This window comes from Neopsephotus bourkii, unplaced genomic scaffold (genome assembly GCF_033783945.1).
Source record: "Neopsephotus bourkii isolate Nb327-2 ecotype Australia unplaced genomic scaffold, CSIRO-AGI_Nbou_v1 NB_923, whole genome shotgun sequence".
NCBI lineage: Eukaryota > Metazoa > Chordata > Aves > Psittaciformes > Psittacidae > Neopsephotus > Neopsephotus bourkii.
In genome coordinates this window covers 3,845,393-3,873,199 of record NW_026901417.1, presented here as the reverse complement: position 1 = coordinate 3,873,199, position 27,807 = coordinate 3,845,393, and the positions used below count along the sequence as shown (strand labels likewise).

At 37.1% G+C, this 27,807-nt stretch overlaps 1 protein-coding gene across 10 annotated transcripts in view; it reads left to right on the top strand.

Annotated features, from left to right (window-relative positions):
- Window positions 1-27,807, top strand: part of IARS1 (isoleucyl-tRNA synthetase 1) — a 107,935-nt gene that overhangs the window by 21,784 nt on the left and 58,344 nt on the right. For 7 of the 10 annotated variants that reach the window (XM_061357883.1, XM_061357882.1, XM_061357876.1 and 4 more), the window contains 7 exons: window positions 791-942; window positions 2,902-2,985; window positions 6,661-6,721; window positions 8,290-8,385; window positions 13,091-13,213; window positions 14,639-14,730; window positions 19,838-19,936. In XM_061357883.1, the coding sequence (XP_061213867.1) occupies window positions 791-942; window positions 2,902-2,985; window positions 6,661-6,721; window positions 8,290-8,385; window positions 13,091-13,213; window positions 14,639-14,730; window positions 19,838-19,936 (707 nt within the window). The other 3 variants (XM_061357886.1, XM_061357881.1, XM_061357880.1) reach the window with 3 other exon arrangements.

The following is a 27,807-nucleotide window of genomic DNA, read 5'->3' as shown; positions in this document are numbered from 1 at the left end:
TTAAAATAAATTATGAATTAAAAAAAAAATCTTTTCATCTTTGGAAGATTAGACTTGCTTTTTCAAGCTGCTTTTCATAATATATGAGATGTGAAGTGACTGAACAGGATTGTACTTGTCTGAAAGAAAAGCTTTGTTTTCAGCTGGTTCTTCTGACTTACCTGAAGGCAAAATTTTGTAGAGTATTTGACAAAGGTCTCTTGCCCCGAGATATTTTTTTTTTAATCTTTAAATATTTACACTTAAATATTAATTAAAACGCTTAAATACTGTGAAATAAATATATCCTTAAATACGCTTAGATATCTTCATCCTTAACCAGCTGCTTAATGAGAAATTGCATCTTCTTAAGCAAGAGTTATTCTTCCTACTCCCTTACTGTAGAGGAAAAGGTAGAAGGCTTTGTGTAGCAGTACCTGAGAAACAGCTGACTTTCTTGACAGTTGAGATTGCTTATAAACTTTTAAAATGGGATTATAAGAGTTCCTGAGGGAGCTGACACTAGGCTCTGCCTTGTTCTGGCATCTAATTCCCAAAATCTCAATTCTAATCTGAATTTTTAACTCTGTGGCCTTGTTGGACTGACGGTTTGTGCTGATATAATTAAGGCACATTGGGACTGGTTGTGGGTGTTGCTTCACCACTACAGTGATGAACTAGGCAAGTTGCAAGGTGGGTTTTGGTGGATAGCAGTAAGAGTTACTACTTCTTATATATTTATTTTCTCACTAATGCACAAAGTAAACTCGCATCCCTGCTGCCCCCCTTTTAACTTTATCTTGTTTTTAAGGATGTTCAAGATCCTGCTGTGACTGTGAGCTTCCCGCTGGATGAAGATGCAAATATTTCTCTTCTTGCTTGGACCACTACTCCTTGGACCTTGCCTAGTAACTTGGCCCTTTGTGTTAATCCAGAATTGCAATATGTTAAATTGAGAGGCAAGTGTTAACTGAAGGTGACATACAATGAGCATTTCTTTCTTCAGTGCCTGTGGATATGTACTTGCATTTTGTATGATAGACTGTTTTATGCTGAATTTATAGCACTTTGCAGTGGTTGGATCAGTGTTATTTTGGAGGGTGAGATTTTTCTTCCCATGTGGCTGATGATTTTTGACTGCTGGACTCTTTTTATTTTACATGTGTTGTGAGAACTGTTCCCTAAGATATATTTATAGATGAAATAAAGAGGAAGAGCAAATGTTTTATCTGTTGTATTAAAGTAACATTGTATTTAAGACACAGGGAAGTGTGACCGGGTGTCCCCAACTTTTTTTCTTCCCGCCTTTCCTAGGGCTCAGACTCATGAACAAGTTACTGCTATAAGACAGCTAAGTTGCAGTAAGTGAATGTCTCTCTACTCTTAACCCATAATGTACTCAAGCTGTCAGGTGCTAGTCTTGCATTTTTAGCACAAATGCAAGGCGAGATATATACCCTGAGTTCCAGCGTAACACTACGTTTGACCATGTGCCTTGGCTTACTCATGGACAAGTTGTGCCTGGCTAAACAAGTTGTACTGCAGGGTAATCTTTTTCACGAGAGCACCAGCACTTCAGGAATTGTATGCAACAGGCCATGTAGGATGCATAAATAATACAGGCTATTGCTTTTCTTGTTACTGCTTCAAGTTGTTTTCCAGGGTTTGCAGTTCCATTTTTTTTTTTTAGTTGGCAAGGGAGTATAGAATCAGAATAGTTAGGGTTGGAAAGGACCTTAAGATCATCTAATTCCACCCCCCTGCCATGAGTATGTTACGATGTGTCTTCCTTTTCACTTAGGAAAGGAATTTATTTTATCTTGGATATGCAGTTGTCATCTAAAAAAAACTTTACCCCCCCAGAAAAAGTAGTCAGAAGTTTGTATGAAAGTACTTCTTGTATTCCTGTTTTCAGGTTCTCCCAAACAGCTTACCTTTTCTTACTTTTTAGTGTACATTTTCTTTGTTTTAAAAGAGGGGTGGGGGAAAGCTATATATTCAAGTTAATGATGGTATTTAGTCTGGAGTAAAAGAATGCCAAAGATATAATTTCCACTTTCAACATAATCCCATGAATCTAGTGTGTGTCTAAGGTAATGTTAAACATGAAATGTTGCAGAGGACTTTACAGTGAACTACGTATGTTTGGGTTTTCTTTGTTTTAAGAGAGAAGTAAATATATTTTGATTTTCAGAGATGACCTCATTTAAAAAGAGTCACTGGGTACTTTCAGAATTAGCACCTACACCTGTCTGAGATGCTGAGTTGTTGGGTTGGATGTCTTCATCTTTGGCCTTCAGACTGCTGTGGGATAGAGACCCTGAATAAGTTGGGAGGGTAGTAGTCCGAATAAAACTTGTTGAAGTTAAGAGATTAGGGTTGTTTGGGGGTAGAAAATGGGTTTCCTTCATAACGTTTCACTTTTTATTTGTATTTACTTCCTTTAAAAGAAATCCAGCATAAAATTGTTTGGAATAGTAAATCTCAGAAAGGCAGCATAAACTGCAGTCATTACCTGTCAACTTCCTAATCTTGATCTTATGTGTTAAGTGTTCATCTTCCAATTATTTCCCTCTATTTCAGTTGCATACACTGAAACTTTTCAATTGCTTTTCATTGGCATAGTGATAATAAGCAAGGTAGGGTATTTCTGCCTCTTGAACAAAATAACACACTGAAAATCAGTACACTGGGTTTCATCTTGTGGTTTCTGTTCAAACTTAACTCTTGAAAAGTGTTCAGTAAGTGGCTGTATGGGGAAGAAGCAGCTGGAAACTAGTTGTTGATCAGCAGGATTATTCTGTTAGTTTTATAGCTAATATGATACCATCTTGCATAAATTGAAAGGTTTCATAATGGTGCAAATGAGAATATTAAATTGAGATTTATGTAACTTTTTGTTTTATTTTGTATTCTAGATAGTGCCACAGGAAAGATCTACATTTTGATGGAATCCAGGCTGATGGCACTTTACAAATCTGACAGTGAATATGAGATACTTGACAGGCAAGTACATAAATTATTGCACACTTGTTAGGTTCCAGTATTTTTATAGATCAGAATTTGAGCATTAAAGAAGTTGGATTTTGCAGTTATGTAAAGATGGGTTTCCCTGCATATGTGTGTCTTGCAAAAATCTATAAAAGAAATGGAAATTTACTAGAAGAAATTGGTCTTGCACATGAAGCTGCAAATAGAAGTTCCACTGGTTCGCTGTATTTCTGTGAGGGGTGGGAAGGTTCTTTAGTCATTTTACTGTGCGTTTTCATAGAAAGGAGTTCACTTAAAAATCTCAAAAAAACCCTGGAGATTGTCCAAATGCTGAATGCTTTCTAAACATTATGTAATTATTTAAAGGGAAATGGGCAAAAGCAAAACCATTGTCTTTAGGAAGCAAATACTGCTTCTAGGGAGTGTTCTACCTAAGTTATGTGGTTAGTGGCAGATAATGCTTTCTGAAGACTGCTTATTCATCTTGGTTCTGTGGAAAAATAGGAATTATTTAGTAAGTCATTAAATTCTCTAGCTCCCTTAAAATATGTAGCTTGGCTTCTAAATCTTTTGTGAAAGATGTCAGCCTGTTAATGAGGTGAAACACACCAAATATTTATATATTTTTTTTTTTTTACTTCATTCAGTCTTGTGTAGTGAGTAAAAAGCCAACCAAACTGTGCAAAAAACCCACACCACACAAAACCGTAATAATTAGAAAGCAAAGACTAACATTTCTTCTGAGAACAACTATCCTTCTTCACTGCCATCACTTTTATTTTTATCATTTTTATTTTTACCAAGCAGTAGAAAGCTTTAAAAAATAAAAAACATTTTAAAAAGGAGGATACATCTTATTTCATCTAAGCAATTACATGTAGTCATTGAACTAGGGGAATATAGAGCTGGAATGTTTGCTTAAGGTGTCTACTTTGATGCCTCATACTGTGACAGTTGAGTAATTCTTATTTTGTATTTCTGCACCGATTTCCTTTCCTCTCTCCCAACTGAATTATCTTCATCTGTCACTTACTCTATATCAATTTAAGCTAGTGCTCAGTTTATAAAGATGATTTTCAGTACTTTCATTCTTCAGGGTTGACAGAACTTCTGATCTCAAGAGTTTTTTCCTCCTTCAGAGCTATCAGTAAAACCATTGAATGGTGTCAGCATTATGATAGTCCCTGCCAGGATACCATTTGAAATTTTTTTTAGTATGATACTGAATTAACAATAACTCTTTTCTCAAAAGTGGTTATGCATCCATGTATACATACAGTCACCCAGTTAAAATATTTGTGTGTGCCAGAATGAGATGTCAAAGTGTCTGAAGTGTTACTGTAACCGTATGGCTGAAATCTCTCTGCTTGCTTCTTATCTAAAGTGGTTAGTCTGCCTAAAAAGAAGTAATTTGGCTTGGTGTGACTTGTTCTTGACAAATTCATATTGTATGTTCTTTAGCATTTCTTAAAACCTTTTCATCACTTAAAGTTGAATCTGGTTGTTATGTTTATCTGACAGTTTTTAGGTCTATGAGTACTTCATTTCTCACTGGAAGTGTAGATACTGTGTTGTGTCCCTTTCCAGTCTTTTGAAACCTATTTAAGTGTCTAAAAAATTAATCTTCCAAACCCACTTGTTTTTCATAAATATTTTTGAATGCATTTCCTTTGAATGCATTTCCTTTAAATGCATGCCCCCCCCCCTTTGATTTTTTTACCTTTCTGTGCCTATACCTAAGGCTGCTAGCAGCTTTTATTCTCCTTGCAGAGATGTGTGTTTCTTCTTTCTGTATTAATGCTACAGTCTTCTCAAGCTGGTAGATTTTTTTTTTCTTTTTGGTCATGCTTCAATTTTTCTGTTGCATAGTAAATTAGTTCTCTCAAATGTTAACTGTGTGAGACGGTTAAGTGGTGGCTGATAGGTAAATGGATCTTCTAAAGATTTAGTTCTCTTTTAATATAAGTTCATGGAAATGAACTTTCCTATTTCCACTCTTAACGTTCTTCTTTCTTTGGCTCACTTTTGAATTGTCAGACAGAAAAATTCATGACACTTGCGTTATACCAGGTGGCAGGCTGAGGTCAAGGAATGATCTCAGTGAAAATTTTCTGTGTCTGAAATCATTTGAACTTCCTGAGCACTTTTGGCCTTCCCACCCTGCCTCAAATCTGACTTCACCTCCCAGATGCAGATGGTAGATTTTAGTGTGGAAGCAGATGGAAATACTTCCTTGTTTCCCTGACGAAATAACTGCCATCTTTATTAGAATACTTCTGGTTACTTTGCACAATGATTGGTCTTAGTATATTACCCTATTTTTTGGCCTTTGAGTGGCTTGTTGTTTTATTTATAGCAGTGATAGATACGAAATGATTGAGCTTTTTCCTCCTTTTGTGTTAAGTTTCAGTCTATTGGCATATTAAACACTTTGTCTTTACTTTTTTTTTTTTCCCCCCCAATCTTTTCTCCTTTTCGATTCTTGAAAAGAATCCAAATAGTAAATAGTAGATCCAATAGTAACATTTAACTACTTTTTTAAAAGCCGGTTCTAGTGCCTCATGTTCTGTGTCTGAGCCACATCTGTATGGCCGAGTACTGGGATGCTTTTCTCTCATCTGATCCTGATTAAGCACCTTAAATATTCTTAAGGCCGTTTGTAATATAAAACATATAAATCTGTAGCTTTAAATAGAAATCTTCACTTTACCTGGTGGATATTATGTTATGTCAAGCTGAGTCATGCTCATTAACTAGGCATTAAATGCTGCTTGAGTTAATTTCTGTGCAATGAAACAGCTTTGTTTCATACTTCAAAGTGGCTACACTTTGAAATAACCGAGTGTTTCATGGTTTGACCATTGCTTTGAAAGATGTGTATCAGGAAGAATACAGGGAAGGACCACAGCTGTGACATATTCGCTCAGCTATCCCGTCTATTATATGAAGGTGTGTTTTAACACGACTTTCTCTTGAAAGGGATGATTTAAGTACTTTCCAACAGAGTTCTGAGCAGTAAATCCCAACCTAATCACAATCTTTGTCAACCATTGTCAGAAGTCTGAAGAGAGCCAGGTCTACAGGCTCTGGCTCTGTTTTGCATTTCTTGTCAGTCTTAGTTGGTTCCTCAGTCCTGTCTGTGTTGGATCTTTGTCTGAGATGCCTGTGGAGAGTTTGTATGCCTAGTTTGAGGATAAGGAGTGAGGTATCTAAGCTTTAAATGCTGCAATATCCTGGATCACAGTCTCTGTGCATATAACTTATAGGTGTTTTGGATCCATGCTTATTTAGTTCTGCTGAATATGCTGAGCTCTAGGGCTCTGTTATGAATATTAAATTGAAATTGTGTTTTATTCAGAAGCTTCTTGCCCAGCTTTACCTGAAAGAGGTTGTTAATGATTAATTCCTACATTAATTCACAATGGTTGCTTGATTGCAAGACCATCGGGTACAAGCATACCTGTTGATTGTTAGCAGAGATGTATTAAGACATATTAGGGTTTTTGTCCAAGTCTAAATTGCCAAACAGGTGTAGAAATGGGAAGCAAAGTGTTAGGAAATGTTTTTTTGGTTTTTTTGGGTTTTTTTTGTTACCTAATGAAGTGAAAATCTGTTAGGGATGGGGAAAAAAGGAAATGAAAAGCAATTGTCTAGTTGTTAATTTGTGTCCATGTAAATCCTTCTCTTCAGGTTTCCTGGCATTGCTCTTAAAGGCAAGAGGTATAAACCACTCTTTGAATATTTTATTCAGGTAAGAATGAGTTTGGTGTGTGATATAGGATACAAAGACAAAAGTAAAAACCATTGTCAGCATTCCTTGTTTGTGTAATAAAAATCTTGTGTCCTAATAGCAAACCCAAGGTTGCTATTGAAGTACTTCAAAGTGCTAGTGAAAGGTCAAAAAATAAAGTTTACTTTTTTCTCTGTTTTTCCCCTTAAGTTTTAAATACACCCAGAGTAAGAATTCAGTGATAAATTTTAGACTGCAGAGAAACTTCCAATGCACGTTACTGAGTAGGCAACACGCTCTAAATTTCTCATCTGGTGAGCTTCTGTTGTCTGCCTATTAAGTCCACAGGTTTTGTTCTCACAGGAGAATGACTTTGTGGATAACAGTTGCAGGCATGTAGTGGTTTTCATTGAAGAGTTAAAAGCCTTTGCTAAAATAACTGCAGATACATCTGTTCTTTATGGATGTCTTCCTGTGCAGCATTTTAGCACTGCGTAAGTCTAGTGTAGTTAATAGCACCACAGATGATAATAGAATAAGAGAAGGAGTAGAGACTTTATATATATATATAAAAGTCTGATTAAAAATGGATTAAACTTTTCAAAGAGTTGAAGTGGATTACAGTACTGCTGGACAAGCAGCTGTTACCTCCTGTAAGGGATTTGGTCATTTGTGACTACCATCTGTTCTGAAGCATGTGCTGAAGTCTGCAAAGTTGAGAGAACCTTTGTAGGGAGCAGGACTTGTTATTTCCAGAGAAAGGTCAAACACACAGCTGAATTGAAAAATGGGCCTGCAGGTATAGAGGTTTGGAATGGATACATTCTTTGAATCCTGCTGTACTGCTGAGGAGCAGATGAGCACCTTCTGGGTCTGGTTTTTTAGAATGTATGCCTTATCTCAAAATATCCCACTTCAGAACAAGCCAAACCTAGTATTTTTCAGCATACTTGATTCAGCTGTGAAAATTGTGACTGCAGCAATTTTTTCACTACTTCTGTATTAATGAATAGAAATTATCTCTTGATTTTTCATTGCCTACATATTGAACACACTGGAAGTTAAATTGTCTGATTTTTTTTTTATTTTGGTTGGCAGTTTTTTACCTGATACTTACCAATGTTTTCTCTGAAGGAAATAGCACTTACGACTATACAAGCAAAGTTCATTTTTGAAATTAGAAGGTACAGTGGGCATAAAGAAAGTAAGGAGACTTCTGTATATAGAATCCTTGTCAATTTCTTGGTTGTATCCTCACCTTAAGGAGCATATTCATTTATAGCCTGTTAAGCACAGAACTGTGTGAAGATCTGTGGCTTGAAAAGTAATTGACTATGAGGCCTTCCAGAAAGGTCTTGGGTTTAATCACATTTGACTCTGTTTAAGTGAAATACACAGCCTGGGTGTCTTAGCTATGAGAAATTATTAATTAATGTTAGGAATGTCACGTCTTACTGTGTCACTTGCTTCTGATGCAGTTCTTTACTCTCGCAGGTAGCTAGTGGCTCTTCCATGTTCTTAAGAATTCTGTTTTACTATATATGTTTATACATATATATATATATCAAAAACATATTTTTGTGTTACAGTACAGAGATAAAGGTGCCTTTGCTGTGGTGGTTGACAGTTATGTGAAGGAGGAGGAAGGTACAGGTGTTGTACATCAGGCCCCCTATTTTGGTGCAGTGAGTATGAGCTACCTATCTAATGTTAATTCTGTTCCAGCATGTGTTACTTGGCTTTCCAGCTACTGGGGACTGTCTGTTAGGGTGACTGTGATATTAAACAATCCTGCCATTTGCTATGCACAAATGTAATAATACAATGGAGCATTGTGTTCTCATGAGTTCTTACACTCACTAGTGCTCTTTCTGTGCTATAGTGGAAGTTTTAGGTATCCCTTGATTTGGTTATTGTTATGCTATGTGAACTCACCAGTGTGTCTTCTGAGTATCATTGATGTTAGCTTTTCTCAATGTCTGAATTTACAGCTTGGAGAAGAAATGACCTGTTGCACTGATAGTTAAAACTGGCTTTGCTAAGTGATAATTTTGGGTGGTAACAGCAGTTCTGCTCAGCACACTGCTCCTCTTCAGCATTTCAATTTCATTACTCATTGGGCTTTTAGAGAATGAAAAGTGCTTAGACTGCTTTTGTACTGTAACTTTATCCCTTGGTGTGAAAGGATTTCGTTGCACTCCATTTCCCTTCTCCCCTCCCTCAGCCCCCCAAGTCTTTATTGTCTTTTCCCTCTGTCTATTCCTACGAAGTTTAAGAGGGATAAATTTTCATGGATTTAAAAATTTCGGTTCTAAGACACATGAATTAAATGCACTATTTCAGGCTTATTGTCCTTTTTATATAGCGTTCTGTCTTCAGCCATTATGCAAAGATGCTCTCAAAAAACTAGCGATAGAGCTGCCAATGTCTAGCAATCAGCAATCCCAGGACTATGAGTTCTGTCCTAATTTCCAGAAACTGTTGGCATTAGTAATAGGCCTCTTTGTATTCACGTGAAATAGCCTATCCATAGTCTGGGGTGGTGCTTCTCTTGTCAAGATGAACACGGATATTAAAGGATGTCTAGATTAATATAGCTGTGAATAAAGAAAATTAGATTGGGCTGTAAGTTACTAGTTAATAAAGAGATTAATGGTAACTGGTGAAATGTCTCAAGGAATCTAAAGCCTACCACACTACTTGCACCTCAGACACTCCCTTACAGGTAACTCCTGCAAGGACTTGACTGAGGATTTAGGCAGCAGACTTGATTTTGAGTCAGGAGCTCTTGCTGTAGGAGATGACATACAGGAAGACAGTAGGCTTCTAACAGAGAAGGAGCTCTGGAAGAAACTTCCCTTTGGCTTCTGTATTGTTGTGTATTTGCACAATACAGTTTAGTTGTTGCAAACTCCTTGTTGGAAAGTCTGACTGACGAGTTAAAGCAAGGATTATCTGCCCTCTTTTGTTTGATTTTGTTATAAGCCCACACAGGTTTCTGTAAGCACAGGAGAAAAAAGTAATCTTTTGTCTCCTTCTTGGATGTCAGCAATTATCTGTATAACCATTTTTTTTTAAACCATTTCAGTATCATTTAAAGGCATTGTAAAGAAAAAAAAATCGTAAAATATTAGTGTCAGGGGGAAAAGTACACTAAGGTCACGAACAAAACTTTGCACTCCTTAGCTAAGGAGCAGCTTGACTTTATAATACATGATGTATAGACCTGAGTCAACTGGCTATGCTGCCTTTAGGAGGAAATTGCACAGTGTATGTCACACTTAGTGCTGCTACCTTTTTCTTCTGGGATGCATGTAGTTCAGTTTTGACAACTCACTGATTCTTTGTATTTAGAAAAGCTCACAGAGGGGACTGGTTTAGGTGCAGGAATTCATCATCGTGCAGTAGGTTCTGTATAGAATGCTAAGTGGTGCATGTGTTGGCATTAAGTATTTGCCTTCAGGCAAGCTTAGATGAAGGGAGAACTAATTGTAGACAGGACTGTCTTTGTAATTAATTGGCTTCTCTGAGACTTCCTTTACTGTGGTGTTGAAGGTGAACAGAAAAGGTAATTGGAGCAGAAGACAAAGGTCAAAGGAGAAGAGATAGAGCAGTCCTTCACAGAAAGCATTGTGTCTTGTCTCTATCCCTTCCCCTCAATGTGAGTCCCTTCGATAAATAGGAATAGAGAGGTAAAAGTGTTTTTTAAATCCTGCTTACTGATATATGTTCTGTATTGCTGATTAGAGATGTATCCTTCTCCAACAAAATTTGAAGTAAGAATTCAACTTCATTTAGTTCCTGGGTATGTAATTTCATTGTCTTCTGCGATGCTTTTGCCAAATGTAAGCTGCCACACAATTACCAGAGCACTGTTACTTCATTTCAAAAATTAAAGCTCACAGACAAGCTTAAAGAACAAGACAAACTCTGTAAACTCATTGTACCTCCAGATTAAAATTCATTAAACATTAAAATTCAGTTACTCAGGCATGTCATCATATGTAAATTTGCCTACACTCAAAGCTTTGGTAACATTATTAATTTGCATGCAAGCCCTATATAAGTCCAGTGCCTGCTCAGACAGTCACCAAAGTTTCATAGATGCCTTACTGTTGCACTTTACTTTTGCAATTTACTTGATTTTTAAAAGATGCTGGGATTTTTTTAATTTCATATAGAAAAGCTTAAAGTCTCATCAGTGAGCTGTTTAATAGCCTCTGCTTAATTTTCTGTATTACAACTTTTATATGTAATGTTTTGAGAGAATTAATTGTGGCAGCGGTACAAAAGTAAACACTATGATTTCCATCCTGGAAAGAATTGAAATTTCTCTTAGCTTTCCAGTGGAGCTTAGCATTTGTGGATTTCTCTGTGTGCCTGAATGTATTCTTAGATTGTGGTTGCTGAGGCAAATATTCATTAAATCAAATGGCAGGTCACCCTGGAAAGCTTTTACATTCCAATTCTTCAAAAGAAAGCAACTAACTGCAGAAAATCAAAATAGCAAAGCCCTTTATAATTTGCTGCATCAGTGATGCAAATAGAACTGAACCACCTCTTGACCTAGGTCCTGCTTTAGCTACATTGTGAGCATGCCAAGCTTTGTAGTCTTTGCTGGCTGCTTCTTCAAAGCCTTTTACAATTCACTGCCAAATCAGGGTTGACCTTAGTTCTGTCATCTAGCCTACATCTTAAATACTGCAGTCTGCTTGCTGGATCTCAGCAATAATAGCTGGTGAAAGCTCAACTGGGAATGGGCTTATCTCAATTAGTCTATTGACTGAAGAAGCTGGTTGACCATGTGGAAGCTGAATAATCGTGATGGCTGTCTTCAGCTGCTGGAGAGTGGAAAGAGACCATGGTCTACAATACATGAGTGCTGTAGCTGAGGTGTTGGTTTTTTTTTTGGTTTGTTTGTTTGTTTATGTGTGTAATGCTTTGCTACATGAAGCAGCTAACTTCGCTGTAGTTATGGATGAGTTTTGTTGTAAAATACACTGTGAATCAACAAGCAACATCTACGGGAGTAGGGTAGGAAGTACAGGATGAGGACCACAGGAAGATCTGGAAACCCTGCTCTGTCACTCCAAAGCTGGCTTGACTCTGTGTAGTTATGTCTAGGAAAGGAGAATTCAGCTAGCTATGAAGCACTTGCTTACTGAATGCTTATTTACACACATGCTTTTGGTGTGGTCTGCTTGATCAAGGTGGACAAACTGCTTTAGAGTGCAACTCCAATGAAACAGCTGCTGTGTTTTATGGAAGGTAAATGAGTTCTAGGCACAGAGGAGGGGAACAGTTCAACAGCTGCCAGTTTTAGCAGGAAGGATCACTGCGGGTTCTGTTTCACGTGACACAGAACTTTGAGTTTTATCCCTGAAGTCTGTGATTTCCCCTGTTCTGTCAGAGCAGCAACACAGGAACCTCTGAGACTCAAAAAAACCTACTGACTTGATGCAGGCTTGGACAGGGCCTTTTCTTTGAGGAAAATGAAGTGATTCTGTGAATGTGCTGAGAGTGACTGATGGGCAGCTGACCTCTTCTGCCTTCCCCTTCTACCCTCAGAAATGTTCTTTTGGCTTAGGGAAAGACAGCGGGTAGTCTGGAGGTAAGATACAGATTTAATTCGACTTCAAATTTGACATTGAAATTTTCCATTCCCCTACTAATTTTATTTTCATCTTTTCTAAAATACCATTGTTATTTAGTTATGTTCAGGAAAGTCTTGTAGTGAACCTCTTTTCCTTGCCTTTTTTTTTTTTTCCTTACTGCTACAGGAAATTAAAAATTTAAACAGGCTAGCCAGGAAAATCAACTATGATGTTGTCCATATGTGGTTTTCGGTCTGTAGCTTTGCCTATGGGCCAACAAGATTGAGAAATGCAGATTTAAAGACTTTGGAACATCAAGACATTGAGAAAATGGGATTTCTTATGTGGAGTTAGATTGATTAAAAGAGCCTACCTTCTGAAAAACGCATTCAGGCTGGTGTGCTAAAGAGGCATAAGGCTCTGGCTGGTAAAGAGCATGACATCGTGCTTGTCAGTTCCTTTGCTATGCAATAGTAGCCCTAAGCTGTTGACTGCATTATGGGTGTATGTACACACTTATATACAAATAATGTGTATGTACAGAAGCGTGTACATATCCCTTCTACTAGGTATGAGAAAACATATAATGCAGAAATCATAATTTCTCTGAATAAAACTAGATTCCTATAAAATACTTATTTTCCTATGAACATTTAGGATTAGTGAAGGCTGAGTATTTTGCTATTCTTGTCCAGTCGTCACATTGTCTATTTAAAATTTAGTATTTTTTTTCCAGTGATGGATATTTGAACCAGTATTTTGCATTTCTGTAACTTAGTGCTTGTCTGTTTTGTAGGATGACTACAGAGTCTGCATGGATTTTAATATAATTCAGAAAGATTCTGTGCCCGTTTGTCCTGTTGATGCATCAGGCTGCTTTACAGCAGAAGTGACTGACTTTGCTGGACAGTATGTGAAGGTCAGTGGTCTTGGAGAAAACAAATTACTGCTTGATTCAAGATAAATTTTTTGGCTGATGGAAGTGTTCTTTCCCTAAGTGGCTTTGTCTCCAGTGTGTCTTTAGTAGCTGGAAAAATGAAAATATGTGTTAAGATTTGCAACCATGTTGCAATTGTTAATTACAGTAGCTGAAAAGTAAAGAATTTGAACCATAAGTAATACAATGTATCTAGTAGTAAACTGGAAGAGGATTATCTTCTGGTTGCTTCTGCTGCGGAAGGAGTATGATTATTTTTTTATCCTAGTTCCTTATGGAAATGTTAAGCATGTAGTCTGTAGGCAAGTGTGCAGAGCTTCCCTTACCTCTGAATGACTTCGGACTTCACAAATGTCGTCATTAAGTTTATCCCAGCCAGTTACTGTAACATGGCCTGTTAGGGGAGAGAAATCCAGTCACTTCCCCACTTGGGCGATGTATTGAAATGTGAATTAACTTGCCAGTAGATGCCAGAGAATCGACATAAAAGGAACCCACAGGATTTCCAGATATAAACAGGCATAAATCCATAGAAAGGAGTGTCTTTTTTAATTCTATATACTATGAAAACAAATCGTCTTTAGCTGTTTTCCTACTGTTACAGTTCGTAGCAAAGAATATTCCTGTAGCCACCATTTACTTCAAAAAAAGACTTAAAAATTGTATTTCATTTGAACTCGGAACAACTATAATTGCTTCCTGCTATATATTAAGGCAAGTAAGAGAACACTGGAGGCTACATGTTTAGCTTCTTGCTGGTAGAAATCTGAATTTAAGGCTCTTGGAAAATACTTTTCTGATGCTGAAAGCTTATGAATATTGCTGTATCAGAAGTCTTTCTGTTCTTTTTTCTTTCTTAAGGTCATGTTGACACTTGTTTGTTCAGTAGATTGTCTTCCATTATTAATATGACCTTCACTTCCAGCTTAGAATGTAAATCCTATATAGTTAGTAAAGTTTTATAAACTACCTTCAACTTCTGTAGTCACATTAATGTGTTGTAGTGAAGTCTAAATATTAGGTAAGAAGCACTACGTGAATTTCTTCCAGAAAATCAGAAGACTCAATAATTACAATATTATGTAATATGAATTCTGGCTTCTGTTACTGCTACAGAAAATTTGAACGTTGTACAGTTGTGTGTGTGTGGAAATAAAGTTAAGGGGAAAAAAAGGACTGATGCTGTATACCAGGATTTGGAGAGCAAGTCACTTTCCAAGTTTAATGTTTTACTGTGCCTCTGCAGTAAATGCATAAATTACATAAAGCTTTTTGGATATTTTTGTGTGTTTATGTAAAAAAAACATTTGTAGAGGTTTTCTTAGTTTGAGTATTGTCAACAGATCCTTTAATAGCTTACTGAAGTTTGTACTCCAAAGAAATTTTTTTGTTCTGTTTTGTTTTTAGGATGCAGATAAGAACATCATTAAATTACTGAAAGAGAAAGGCAGACTGGTTCACAGCAGTAGTTTTAAGCACAGCTATCCATTCTGCTGGAGGTAAGGAAAGAAGTGCATATGGCTTTGAGGGGTCTAGCTGAGTAGTTCTTCAGGTTTGTCTGATTTTTTTTTTTTCCCTCCCTTGACCTACTTTATTTTTTTATCAAGACTAAAAGTAACAGGAATCAAGCTTAATATATTAGGAGAGCTCCAATTTTGGTCTGGTAATCAAGTGAATTAGTTTGGTTTTTTTCTTTGCTATGAATCTGATGAATTTTAAGTGTAGAGCTGAAGATATTTTTTCTGTTATGATTTTACAGGTGTGTGTTTGTGATTTAAATTTTTTCCTTCAGTGTTGCATGTAGTACTGCTAACTACCTTCTGAAGATGGCTGTAATCAGTATGAAAAGCTTATTTTCTAAGCAGCCAAGTACTGAGTATTGAAAGGATATTTTGGTACCCTTTGAATTGTATTTGAATAAGTGTATTACAGTATGCCTTTAAATGTTTGTGTTCATACTTTCCATATATTGGAGAAAATGGCTATATTATAGCTGTTATCATAGTTACTTGGCTTTAATCTTGGAAACTACTTCTTTCTTTAGAGTCTAGTAGAGCCCAGTTGCTTATAATGTGGAAACATCTGTATTGTTGATTAAAATCCAAGTTAGCATTTGTCCACTGCAGTGGTTAGTAAGCGTAATATGTAAATATGGGTTTTTTTCTGTTGTCATGCCTGAGTGGATATCACAAACGATGGTTATGTCTCTGATCAGAAGCAGCAATTGGCATGGTTTTAGTATTTCCAGGGACTTCTTTAAAAAGTTTGGGTTTTGTCAGCTTAGAAATTCAAGATCGGCTCTGGAATGTCAGGTAGGTGGTTCAACACAATGACTGTCAGAAATCTTCCTTGTCAGACTGGGAATTCTGCAGAGGCTGAAGGAGCCTCCATGTGCAAGTCTCTATGGGTCTTCAGTAAGTAAACTAACATAAGAAGTTTCAGTTGTGAAGTTCTGAGAAATACAGGGTAGGCAAATTTACTCAAGAAGTGAAGCATGTTCTTGTTAACATCCTCTCTGGTTTTTAATGTCTACAGTTGCTACTGCAAAACTGAGAGTAACATAATCACTGAACAATGTCACATTTAAGAAAGATATCAGTAATCTTTCAATAGGAATATTGTATTAAACTTTTATTACAAGTAAAGACACTTAAAAAAAGTAAAATACCAAATTTCATATCTTAAATTACTTGAAGTCCCATCTGATGCATATAGCAACTGTACTGAAATAGCTGTGATGAAAGCTTTTCTCTCTGTCTAGCTTTAATGCTGCTAAGTGAAGCATTTGGCAATGTGTTTTATTTTTATTATATAGAAAGAATAGCATTTACTCGCTTTTGAATAGCGGGATTGCTTTGTTTCTAATGGATACTTAGAGGAAGAAGGGAAATTACTCAAGTAATGAGTAATGTCCTTGATGATATGGGACAGTTTTTGAAAAATGGCAGCCCAAAACCAAGCAAGGTTTGTGTTTTCCTTGTGTAGCAATTTAAATGTGCAGTCATGGCTGCCTGAGACAATGTGTTGTTGTTAGTCTCAGTTCAGAGACAAACCTGTAATACATAAATGCTGATTCTGTGGAACACACATAATCCTGCCACTCTGTTGACGTTTTTGTTGATTGATGATAAGTTGCAGGCAGCACCTAGGAGCAAATTACCTAGTGGGAAGAACAGAACAATGGATCCTACTTGAAAAGCTCATTTCACTGCCATCACAAATCAAACCATAATTGAAATAAGCTAAAAGTAGAAGAGTAGTTCTTAACTTTGAACATAGTTACAAGTTATTTTGATTAATGTAAGAAAACTTTGAAATCAGACTCTTCTACTTGATATAGATTGTTCATGCTTCTCCCTGAAACCAGGCAGTAGTTGAATCCTCAGGATGTTGAGATATTTTCCCTCTCTATGTATCGTCAAATTAGGGTCCTTCTCTACATTTTCATGGAGTCATAGAAGGGTTTGGATTGGAAGGGACCTTTATGCTTACATAGTTCGACACCCTCCCTCCCCCCCCCCGCTGCCATGGGCAGGGGCACCTTCCAGTAGACCAGGTTGCTCAAAGCCCCATTCATTTTCTTGTAATATGTAGTAATTTTATGTCAACTAAACTTTAAAATCCGAGAAGAAATCTCAAAAACATGGTAAGTATGCAGTAGATAGTTTCGACTTTTGAATGCCCCTGCACTGGAGAAGCATTTCCCATTGCTGAAGATGAAGGTAATGGTCAAAACCACTCTATGTCCATGTGAGATCTTGAGAGTCAGTATGACCTACGTAGCAGTTTAACTATTGACACAGCAAAGGTAACTAGCGTGACAGCTGACGTGTCCATCCCAGCTACCGTGTGCCATCGTATTAGGAGGCAATACTGGAGAGCTCTGTCATTTTCAAGCCAGTGAAAGCAAAGCCAAGAAGCATATTTCATACCATGTGGTAAATTGTCTATCACTTACCTAAATTACGAGAAAATAGAATGGGAACAAGATCACAGTAACTTGTTTTAAATGGCTGTGCAGTCCAGAACAGGAATGAGAGAACTGTTGGTAGCGTGTAGTGACCATAGAGAATGATCTTTTCCAAACTTCATGTTTTCAAGTATAAAGATTGTGTGTCAGAGAATACTAATTTTGTGGCACTGCTGGCAAACGGGCACTTGCTCAGGTACTTTGTTTCTTTGATTCCTCTGATAGAATTCTGAAGGACATATTACAAGGGGAACAGAACATCATTCAGTTGAGACAGAGAGGAATGTTTAGGCAGGAATTTTGTAAGCATCAGTCTCAGATTTAAGCTCTGTCTGGGTGTTTTTTCTCTTGTTGATGGAAAACACAACACAGTAAGGGGTATTTCTCATCTGATTGTACAGCAAAGAAGTGAATCTGTTTTCCTCAACCTTCTTGGCAGTCATGGGGAACAGAAATGTGTAGGATGTCACTGGTTAGGCAGATTTTCAGTAAATTGTTCCCTTTTTATCTCCTGCTGAGGCACTGCTTGTCAGTTCAGCTAGAAGAAAGAAAATATTCAGGGAAACTGTCCCATCTTCCCCTTTTTCACTATCTTCATATAGGTGGAAACAGTGTTCTGTGGGTGCTTCAGAGTGGTTATCAAGTATAAACTTAAAGTGATCACTTGAAAGCCTGGGGAATGGTTACGGCTTCATCTGCTTGTCTGTGTTTTTTATAAATCCTTTGTATCTGAATCTACTTTGGCACTGAAGCTTGTCTTTAGTTAGCACTATCTGGCAGCTGCTTACTCCTGATGGAGGTTGGGTATCAGTTTATTGTCCCAGCACTCTTCTTGCAATATGTTAAAACCATGTGGTAAACTTTTATTATCAGATTTTACTCTTCTTGTTTCTAGTAACTCAAGGTCTTGTATGTGCTGGCAATTCATCATTGCTCAGCACATCTGAAACAAGATGCTTAGTGAAACCAAAATACTTCTGGAGAGCTTTGTAGCTTGTAGAGTACTTCTTTTTTTGCTGTCATCTTGCTGCTGTGTGAGGAGTTAAATGAATTATTCTCTTTTTTAGGTGTTTGGACCTAAAATTTAGAATTGGAACATCCTGGCTTAGTATGTTTGCATTAACATAGTAGTGTTCTAGCTGTTTATTTTTACTTTGAGCTCTTACTGTCTCCTGAAAGGTTATAGGAACTTAACTCTTAAAATATACCAATTGGAATGTATATATTATAAAGAAATGCCTTTTGCAGTACAGTATTAAGAGAAGCAGTGTGTTACTTTATGCCATGTGAATACAGTTTTTAAGGTTTGAACAACCTTTGCTGTGTGTTTTCTTCTGTTGGTCAGGCAAGCGTATCTTCTGGAAGTGGTTCCACAGTAGAAATCTTAATTTGCATCATAATCTCTAGCAGTTTGTGCATTTCTTGCTGTGGATATAAGTAATTTGAATTAAATTCGTAAGATGGGTCATTTACAGTAGCGACTGCATATAGGAGACAAACAGCAGTTTCTCAGGGTCTTTGCTTGTGAATTATTGTCGAGCAAGTGTATTTCTAAGTTCAGAGGCAAAGTGACTTAAACAAAAGTAATATTTTAAGATAACATTTTCAGGGGTGAATTGATACTAAGGGAGAACGAGCTTCCTGTCGCAGTGTTGTTGAAGCTGCTCTGTATCCATAGACAGGTTTTACCTGCTGGAGCTCGATCTCCCTTTTCAAGCTGAAAAAGTTGAAGAATGTGAAGGATCAGAAATGTCTGAATTCTCCTATAATAGGTTTTACCCACTGTTTGATTACTGGGTGCTTTAGAAGGATGTATGCTACTTGAACAAATCTATCGAGGCTGTAAGCAGTTGCATTATGGAACTAACAAATGAGAGACTGGGTTGAGACACTATGCAGTCAGATGCTTAGAGATACAGATTTTACTAGGTAATTTAGGAGTTTATCAGTCTGTACACTCTACTCCATAGTGTTTGATTTCTAAGCAATCACAAGTTCTGAAACTGGGATTGCCATCCCATAGGGTGGCATTCAAGATTCACTGAATCTTGAATTAAGGAATTCTACTTTCATATGTTTGTCTGGATCTCTCCTCCTCCTGGAATGGGATGTTCTTCTAGTTAACCCTGGGTACTGTTAATTTACCTTTATGATTAATTATTATTCTTTTAAACCAAATAGTAAAAACGTAGCAAAATGTTTTCTGGCTTTTCAGTTTGATATACACATAAAGACACAGAATGAGCTCACATAGAAAGCTTAAATAGGACTCATTTTGATAGCTACTGAAGTTCATTGTACTATGTAGGAACAGAAATTGCAAATTCAAGTATGGTTTGAATGTTCTTATGATTTCTAACACTATACAAATTCCTTAAATTGCTGGGTTTGAAGGCTTTTAAATTTTATTTATTTATTCAGGATGTGATTTTCAGTGTAACAGTTTGTGTAATTCAAAAAACAAAACAAAGCCCAACCTTTGAAACTGCTATAATATTTCAGGAGCAATGAATTCAGTGAATGGAGAGGGGACTGTTGTGTACAAAAAAAACTACATTGAAGAATACTTTATAAATCATGTAGCATTGAAGATGGTTTTTGTTTTTGCTCCTTTCCCCATCACCTTCTTTCTACAGGTCAGATACTCCCTTGATATACAAAGCTGTGCCAAGCTGGTTTGTAAGAGTGGAACACATGGTGGAGAAGCTACTGGAGAATAATGCCCAATGCTACTGGTAATATCTCCTGCATTTGTATTTTTTGTTTCCTTGTTCAGAGTTGGGGATGTGGGTGCTGTAACTCTACAAAGCTCTGTGTCACCTTTAGTGTGCTAGAGATTTCCATTCTGTTTTTCTGAGCTAGTGTTATTGGAATGGGGGTCATAACCAGTTTTAAATAGTGTTTTACCTCTGGTTTTACAAACATGCCTCAAGCTGATGGAGGAATGGGATAGTCAACAGATACAACCTGTTTAATGGCATTACCAGCCCAGTGCTTGAACGTGTTTGTGCACTGTTACTTTCTTGTTTCAATAAGGTATTCTTTGCTTGTGTTGAAACCTAGTGACGAATACATTTTCAGAGTGTAAAGTTAAATATGTATTAATAATTTACAGTGAAATACATTACAGGATCCATTAAAAGTATCCTCAGATCATGTTATACAATCTTAAGCAATTCAGCATGAGAGAAAACAGAAAGGAAAATCAACCTTTGTTAAGGCAGAGTTAAGCCTCCCAAAAGAGTTCACTAGGGAGAAGGATTTAGGCAGGTAAACTCTTGGAATATGTTGTTCCAGAATAGTTTTTTTAGATCAGTGTTTTGGTTTGTTTTTTTTTTTTTTTTTTTTATTTTCTTTCATCTAGTTGTTACAAATGCACCTTTGTCATAGGTGCATTTGAAGAGAAAAAGCAACCTTCCCTCATCCCCAGAAACCCTAACCCAGCTGCCCTGGCATGTGAAATAGTTATAAGTAAGCTCAGTTTCAGAGGTTTAAATAAAATTTTTCTGCTAATGGCAAAGCCAAAATCTTTATAGGTCTGCAGGGAGTGTGAAAAACATTTGTGTGAAATTTATGCAGAAAATTTTAGATTATTTAAATGCACTATTAAAATAGAAGTAAGAGGAAATTATTGCTGGTGGGAGCCATTTTGAGAGTCAGTCGTGGCTTTATGGTGTGTTAGGAACAAAAGGACCTTATATTCTCCACCTCCATAAGCTTATTTCCCCGTATTTCATAAGTAACTTGTGCCTGGGAAGTTGAGGCTAGGTGGGGAAAACATGGGGTTTACAGCCTCATTCAGTTGTGTTGTGTGCTGTTGCCATTCAGTCTTTCCGTATGAGTACTGTAGGGAAGCTGTGTGCCTTTGCTCAGCAATTGAAATGATGTTAAAGAAGGTGACTCAACTTTCAATGAACAGTTACAGCTTATGCTGCATTTTCTTTATGGGCAGTAGTTAGCAGTTAAATTCTCTGTGAGCAGATTTTGCATAACTGCTTACGTAGTACAACCACGGTAAATACTGAAATATGTGGGAAAAGTTAGTGATCCATGATACAGACCATCCAAAAATGCTACAGTGTTGGCTTACTAATAGGCACATGCCCAGTCTGGATATGCAAGAAGATTTATAGATTAGTAAGTGTTGCTTTCTGTTTTCCATAACAGGTCATACTGTGATCCTTCTCTGGGGGAAAAATAAGCTGGAGAGGGGGTGAAAGTGTTTGTTCTTAGCTTTAATTAGCTTCCTCAAGATGCTTTTACTGTTTTGATGGCTGACAGTAGACCTGCATACTTAATTTTCACATGAACCTAAAAAAATACGTAGTGATCCTATTAAGGAAATGTTTGAATGTATGAGATCAGCTTTGCTTTTCCAGAAGCAAAGTTTCAAGAGGAAACTGCTAAGTGACCTCCACTCCTCCAGAAGACATTAGTAAGAATTAGTAAACAGTTTGAACCCTGCCTTATCTACCGATTTGGGGTTTAAGTGTTGCTCTTTCTAGGTGTTGAATAGTGGAGATTCAAACCAAACGTGGGAGCTGCCATTGCAAAGGTTGGGTAGGAGCACCAGGCCAATTGTATTAACTGGCAGTACTCAACATGCTTGGAATTAAAGTCACCATTTGTCTTTTAGGTGGTTCTTGAGTCTTAACATAATTCCATAATTGAACATAAACCTGATTCCTCAGGACTTCTTTCAAAACGGCATGGTCTTAGAGATTTTGAGAATCTTTTTGTAGGGAATATGGCTACAAGTAGAGATGTCTTATCACTAAATGATTGATAAAATAATATGAATACGTATTTCCAGTATGTGATTTCATAATTACTAATTTGAATATTGATATCTTTTGTTACATGAAGTTAGCTTTCAAAATCTAGCTTTTTAAAAGAAAAAGACATTACTTTTTAAGGTTTTCTTCTTGTGCTCCCCATTGATGTCAGTTTGCTCTGGGGTGTAACTTCTGAAGTTGGTGTTGTAAATGTTAACCTTCTTCAATATTTATTTATTGAAATTTTGGGAAATCCATCATTCCCAAAACCTACTTTTTTTTTTTTTTTTTCTTTTGAACAGATCTGATCTCTGAAAGTGTTACAGGAATAATACTTAAAGAGTTTATTTTTGGGCTCTCTGGAGCTTCAGCATGTCCTGAAAATGAGAAAATTGGGGATAAATGCTTTTCAGACTATATTAACCTTTGCAAAATGAGTTTGACTGCATTGCTTTTTTTATTCCCATGAATGACTGATAGGTATATTGTCCCTTAAGAATAGCTGCACTTTTTATAGATTAAACATAGTTCGACAAACTTTGCAACCTGATTGCATTTCTAATTAGATTTTAATGAATTAGCCTAGTGATAAAGCCACGGGTAGTCAAAATACATTAAAGCCAGCAACAGTATCTTCACTTTTCAAAATGAATTTAACTATAGCTTTCTGGAATGATTGCATGAGTAATGTGCCAGCATTTTTGTAAAATCAGAATCATAGAATCAGTTTATCCTTGTGTTTCTAAACTGTTGTAGCTTGCACTTCTGGTGGTGTATGTAATATTTTTGTACTTGCAGGCTGATAGAAAAGGTTCTATAGACTGTATTTTGATATTTAAATATCAACTTTGAACTCTTCTAAAATTATTTTTATTTTTTTAAATCCTTCCTCACTTGAAGTTCTACTTCAGTAACTCCTGAAAGGTTTACCTAGTTTTAATTGTTGGAAACTACTGCGCTGTTCTGACGTTGCTTACATGAGATGTGCAGCACTTGGTATAGTGGAAAAATGAGCATCAGTGGAAGAAAGGCAGAAAGTGGCAGAAAACAGTGAGTGACTTCAAAGAAGCCAAGCCTTTTGTTCTTTCATCTTGATACTGAAAAATTCAAGCATTGTAATAAAGAGTTTGATGTATAGGTCCTTTGCTGAAGGAATACTTTTCCACTTTGACCACTTAAGCTGTTAGTTCTGACAGGAAATACCACACAGAACACATCTGAAGAGCCTTTTTGCTAGAAGTGAATTTCCTGGCTTACACGGTTTGATTTTTGCACACATTTCTTGCTGTTCCTGTATGAGCACTCAGCACTCTAGGACCAAGTGTCTTCATATGTGTCAAACACGTTCATCTTTTGAGAAGCTTTTGATCTTGGTCTTTCCAATCTTTAATTAGCCATCACCTTTGCTAAGACAGCAAACTGTCTCCCACCTTTTAAAAGGTGTGGTGTGACCACAAATGATGCCTGTGTTGTACCATAAATCCTGAGGCTGGCAGGGTCTGCAGAAGATGGACTATGGAGACCATCTGCAGTAGAAAGGTAGTGTTTGTTCTGTGAACTTGTAATTCCTGTGCAGATGTGAAATCAGAGTTTGGTGGGTGCAACATAATTACAAGGCATAATGGAATTATGGCATAATTAAAGAAAATCAGTAGCTGAGTCCTTTGTTTTCCTCCTTTTACTTCTTTTTGTAGCATGTCTTGTAGGTTGCTTCTTTTCTAGTTTACCATTAATAAATATATTTTATCTAAATAAATATATTTTATCTGAAGATAGGCTGAGAAAGTTAGGGCAGTTCAGCCTGGAGAAGAGAAGGCTGTGTGGAGACCTCATAGCAGCCTTCCACTATCTGAAGGGGGCCTATAGGGATGCTGGGGAGGGACTCTTCATTAGGGAGTGCAGTGATAGGATGAGGGGTAATGGGTTAAAACTGAAACAGGGGAAGTTTAGATTAGATATAAGGAGGAAATTCTTTCCTGTTAGGGTGGTGAGGCACTGGAATGGGTTGCCCAGGGAAGTTGTGAATGCTCCATCCCTGGCCGTGTTCGGGAGGCCTTGGGTGGCATGATTTAGTGGGAGGTGGGTTGGAGCTAGATGATCTTAAGGTCCTTTCCAACCCTAACTATTCTATGATTCTATGAACAGATTAAAATGCATCTTGCATGTGTGTATGAGGGTTCACTTTAAACTTTTTCTTTAATATGGCCATGATATTGCTACTGTTCTTTTCTTGAATTATCAATCACACTTTACTTACTAAGGAAATGTGAATACAAATGAAGTCCTCGTTTCATTAGTGACTGTGAAGTGTGTACCGTACTGTCACTAGATGGCAACATTTCCCGAGGAAAATACCGTTCTTGTATTGCCTGCAGGAGAAAGTGGAAAAAAAAAAATGCTGCAGGGCTTAGCCTTGTGTTTGCTTAATTTGTAGCAGCGTAAATCAGACGCTTTTATTACTGAATGTTTTCAGACATAGCTGAGGTTTAGAAGTGAATTTTTGTTGCAGTTGATTTTGATGGCTTGTGTTCTCCTGTGTCCTAATTTTTCTGTTTCCACTCAAAGGCTCTTGAGCAGAGATTGATGGTTATGTCATGAATGCAGCAGGTATCTTTTCAGTCCCAGTGAATGGTCATCAAAAGCTTGTTGTTTGCTTCAGGGAACAGCTTACTAAATAAAGACTTCAAATGTCAGTTCACTAAATTATAGTACTGTGTTCTTAGGCAGCTTGTAAATCTAGCTGCATGTGCAGTATGCTGAATGTTTGCCACCATTACAGGAATTTAGACATTTATATATACAAATAAAAGTGAATATTAAGTAGTAATGCTGTATAAAAGTATTTTGTAACTATAAATGTTAAAATACTCCAAAAGAAACTGCAGAAAGAAGTGAAAGCTGGCTTCAGCGTGTAGGGGGTTTGGCCATTGGTGATAAGATTAAGAATTTTGATAGCAATTAGCATGGTGCCTGGGCCACACAAAATCTAGCAAGGTATTTTTAATGAGTATCACAAAATTGGAGGTCAGGGCTTCACTTCATCTTAGCTTGTCGGGCAGCTTCATGGTGCTGACAGCGGCAGGGCTGTGATGCAGTCTGCAGCAGCATTGCAGTCTCACGCCAAAGTGCGAGTTGCTATGGGAACCAGGATAAAAGAGCAAAGAAAAACATTGCTATATCAAAATGATTGAAAGCACTATTCATTTAGCAAATGTAAGCCTCATATAAGCAGAAGATACTTTTGCAGTGTTAGAGGCCACCTGAACTCGTATGGGTATAAGCTTGTGCACCATTCTAATAAGCTTTCATGAACTGAGGAGGAGAAAGAGTCCGCTGCAGTGGAAATTCTATGTGCTTTCAAACAGCTGACTTTTCCTCTCTTCCCCTCTCCTTCCTCCTGCCTCTCCCAATGTTTAATTAGGTCCATGATATAGACGGGTGCTAATTAAAGGGTCAGAAGGGCAGGAATAGTTGCTTATTTTATCTCCTTGAATTAAAAACCATTAGAAATCAATTTGAGGGCATGTTGAAGGAGGCTTTTTATTAGAGTAAATTAACATAATAGAATTTGAGACTTTCTCTTCTAAGGCTTGTTTAATATTTAAATGGAAAAGCAAGTTCTACACCTAAACCAAAAAAAAGAAAACCCACCAACCCATCTGTTGTGGTGTGAAATTAAAGAAATCCATATTTAGTTAAATGACATACTTAGCTTTGGTTTTACTGCTCCAAATCAGCTATCCTTGTGGAAGGAAAACTTTTTCCTTTCCAGAAATACAAGTGATTCCTGATTTCAGGTGTTGGTTTAAAAGTTACCAGCTTGCCAAATGAAAGGATAGCTCTGGGACCATCTTCTCAGAACCAAACGTAACAGATTCTGTGTACTTATGTGGTGTTAGGTCTCCTAATTCACACTATTTGAGGTAGTGTTTTGCGTATCAACTTCATGCTTTAACTCTTGTGGGACTGTTTTTCAAATAATTCATAAGCTAAGAGCTTTCTTAAATTAGTAGTTATAAAATAAATCTTATCCAATTTTTAAAGTTGCTGTGTTTTTTCTAAGAACGTCATAAAATGGTTAAGAATGGGTAAAGAGTGAGAAAGGTTTAGTACATCTTTATGTAACATCTGAAACAGCTTTTAGTGGTAAATTGATGATAAAATGTATGAGGCAAAACCTGCTGTGGCAGTATTTGACAGCTGTTTATTTCAGCAGTGTTGTTTGTGCTTATACAAAAGAGGGGCAGTACTGCTTTGAGATGGAGGTCCTGTATCCTCTGACTAGGGGAGGGTGAGCCAGCTTGCAGAGTCATGCAGAGCACATCTGAGCTTTGAAGTAGTGTTAAGTTGAAGTCAGCATTTGCAGTTCTGAGCACAAGACATATACTTCAAAATATAAGTACACAAAAGGAATAGATGTCTTAATCCTTTTAAATTTCCTTCTTGATTATGTAGTAATTGAGGTTTATTTTGTTAAATCCTGTACATTTTTCTTCTGGAAACAAGTCAGAAAGCTAATATATTCATTTTAATGGATGCTGTTCCTTAGGTATTAATTGGTGATGAGAAGTCACTGGCTCAGCAGCCATGGTAACTTGCTCTTAGCACACCCATTCATGCTCTGGGATTGAAGATGGTTGCTAATGTGCTATTTTTAAGTCCATGCCCACTTTGCTTGTGTGACTTGGATGCTGAGTAGTACATAGACTTTGAAAGCAAAGAAAATGGTTTCTGTTGTAATAAGCAAATAAGTCTTGTTAAAGGACTGGATTTGCTCTTCATGGGGTGTCTTTTTGCTTGGTAAATGAAATTTTTATTTTAGATGCTAAGAAAATGAGTAGCTACTAAGAAAGGATGTGGGAGTTCTCTGTGCAGAGGACTTAGCAACGCATGAATTTAGCGAGGCCCCAAATCTGCTTAAAAAATGGGAAGAAACAGTCAAAAATGGACATAGAAATCTGGAGCAAATTAATGATTTTCATAATCTCTAACCATGTTATAACAAGGTTTTGATGTTGGGGAGAGTAAGGCAGAAATCGACATTCAAATCATTGAGACTGATGTAGTTTCATTCAAAATCTAATTCATGATTCAACAAATCATTATGTATTCCTTTGTGTTGTGAAGTTCAATTCCCTGAACTTCAACTTTTCAAGTGCTGAAATGTCTGCATCCTAAAGTGTATTTAGTGCACTATCCTGGGTGCCAAGAAAGTAGAAATTGCTGTCACCCCACCTTATTTTGCATGCATGAATCAAGAGCTTCATGACCTGCTGAGACAGCAGGCTCCTTAACCTTGCTAAGTGTTTGAGAAAGAAATATAAAATCTTATCCGTGTCATTTTGGAGAGAAACGGGAAGGTTGAAACCAACACAAACTGCAGGCCAGTTGGGAGATAAAATACCCGTTTCTAAAAGTTTTAGGAACAGCAGGAGGATTGTGTTAGGAGGGAAGCTGCTGCTTTGGGTTTCACTTGCAGCCTTGTGGAACTGCTTAGTGCTAGAGCTCGAACTTTTCTGAGTTCTGCATTTGTGCAGTGCCTTTAGCAGTGGGCTGCGCTAAATGGGCTATAGCACTCATCACCTTGCTTGTCATACCCAGCTGCAAATGCAGTGCTATGAATGTACTGAACATACTGAAACCTGCCCTTTCAACCTGAAGGGGGTTTGTGATAGATACGTGATTAGACACAAACCTGTGTGTATTGGCATGTGGGAAGGGGCTGCTTTTCATATACCTTTCTGTTGTAAACTATGACTGTTCATGTGGATTGCCTTTCGGTTCTGTCTTTTTCTTACTGTTTTTAAAGCTTCTAAATATCATGAAATCCC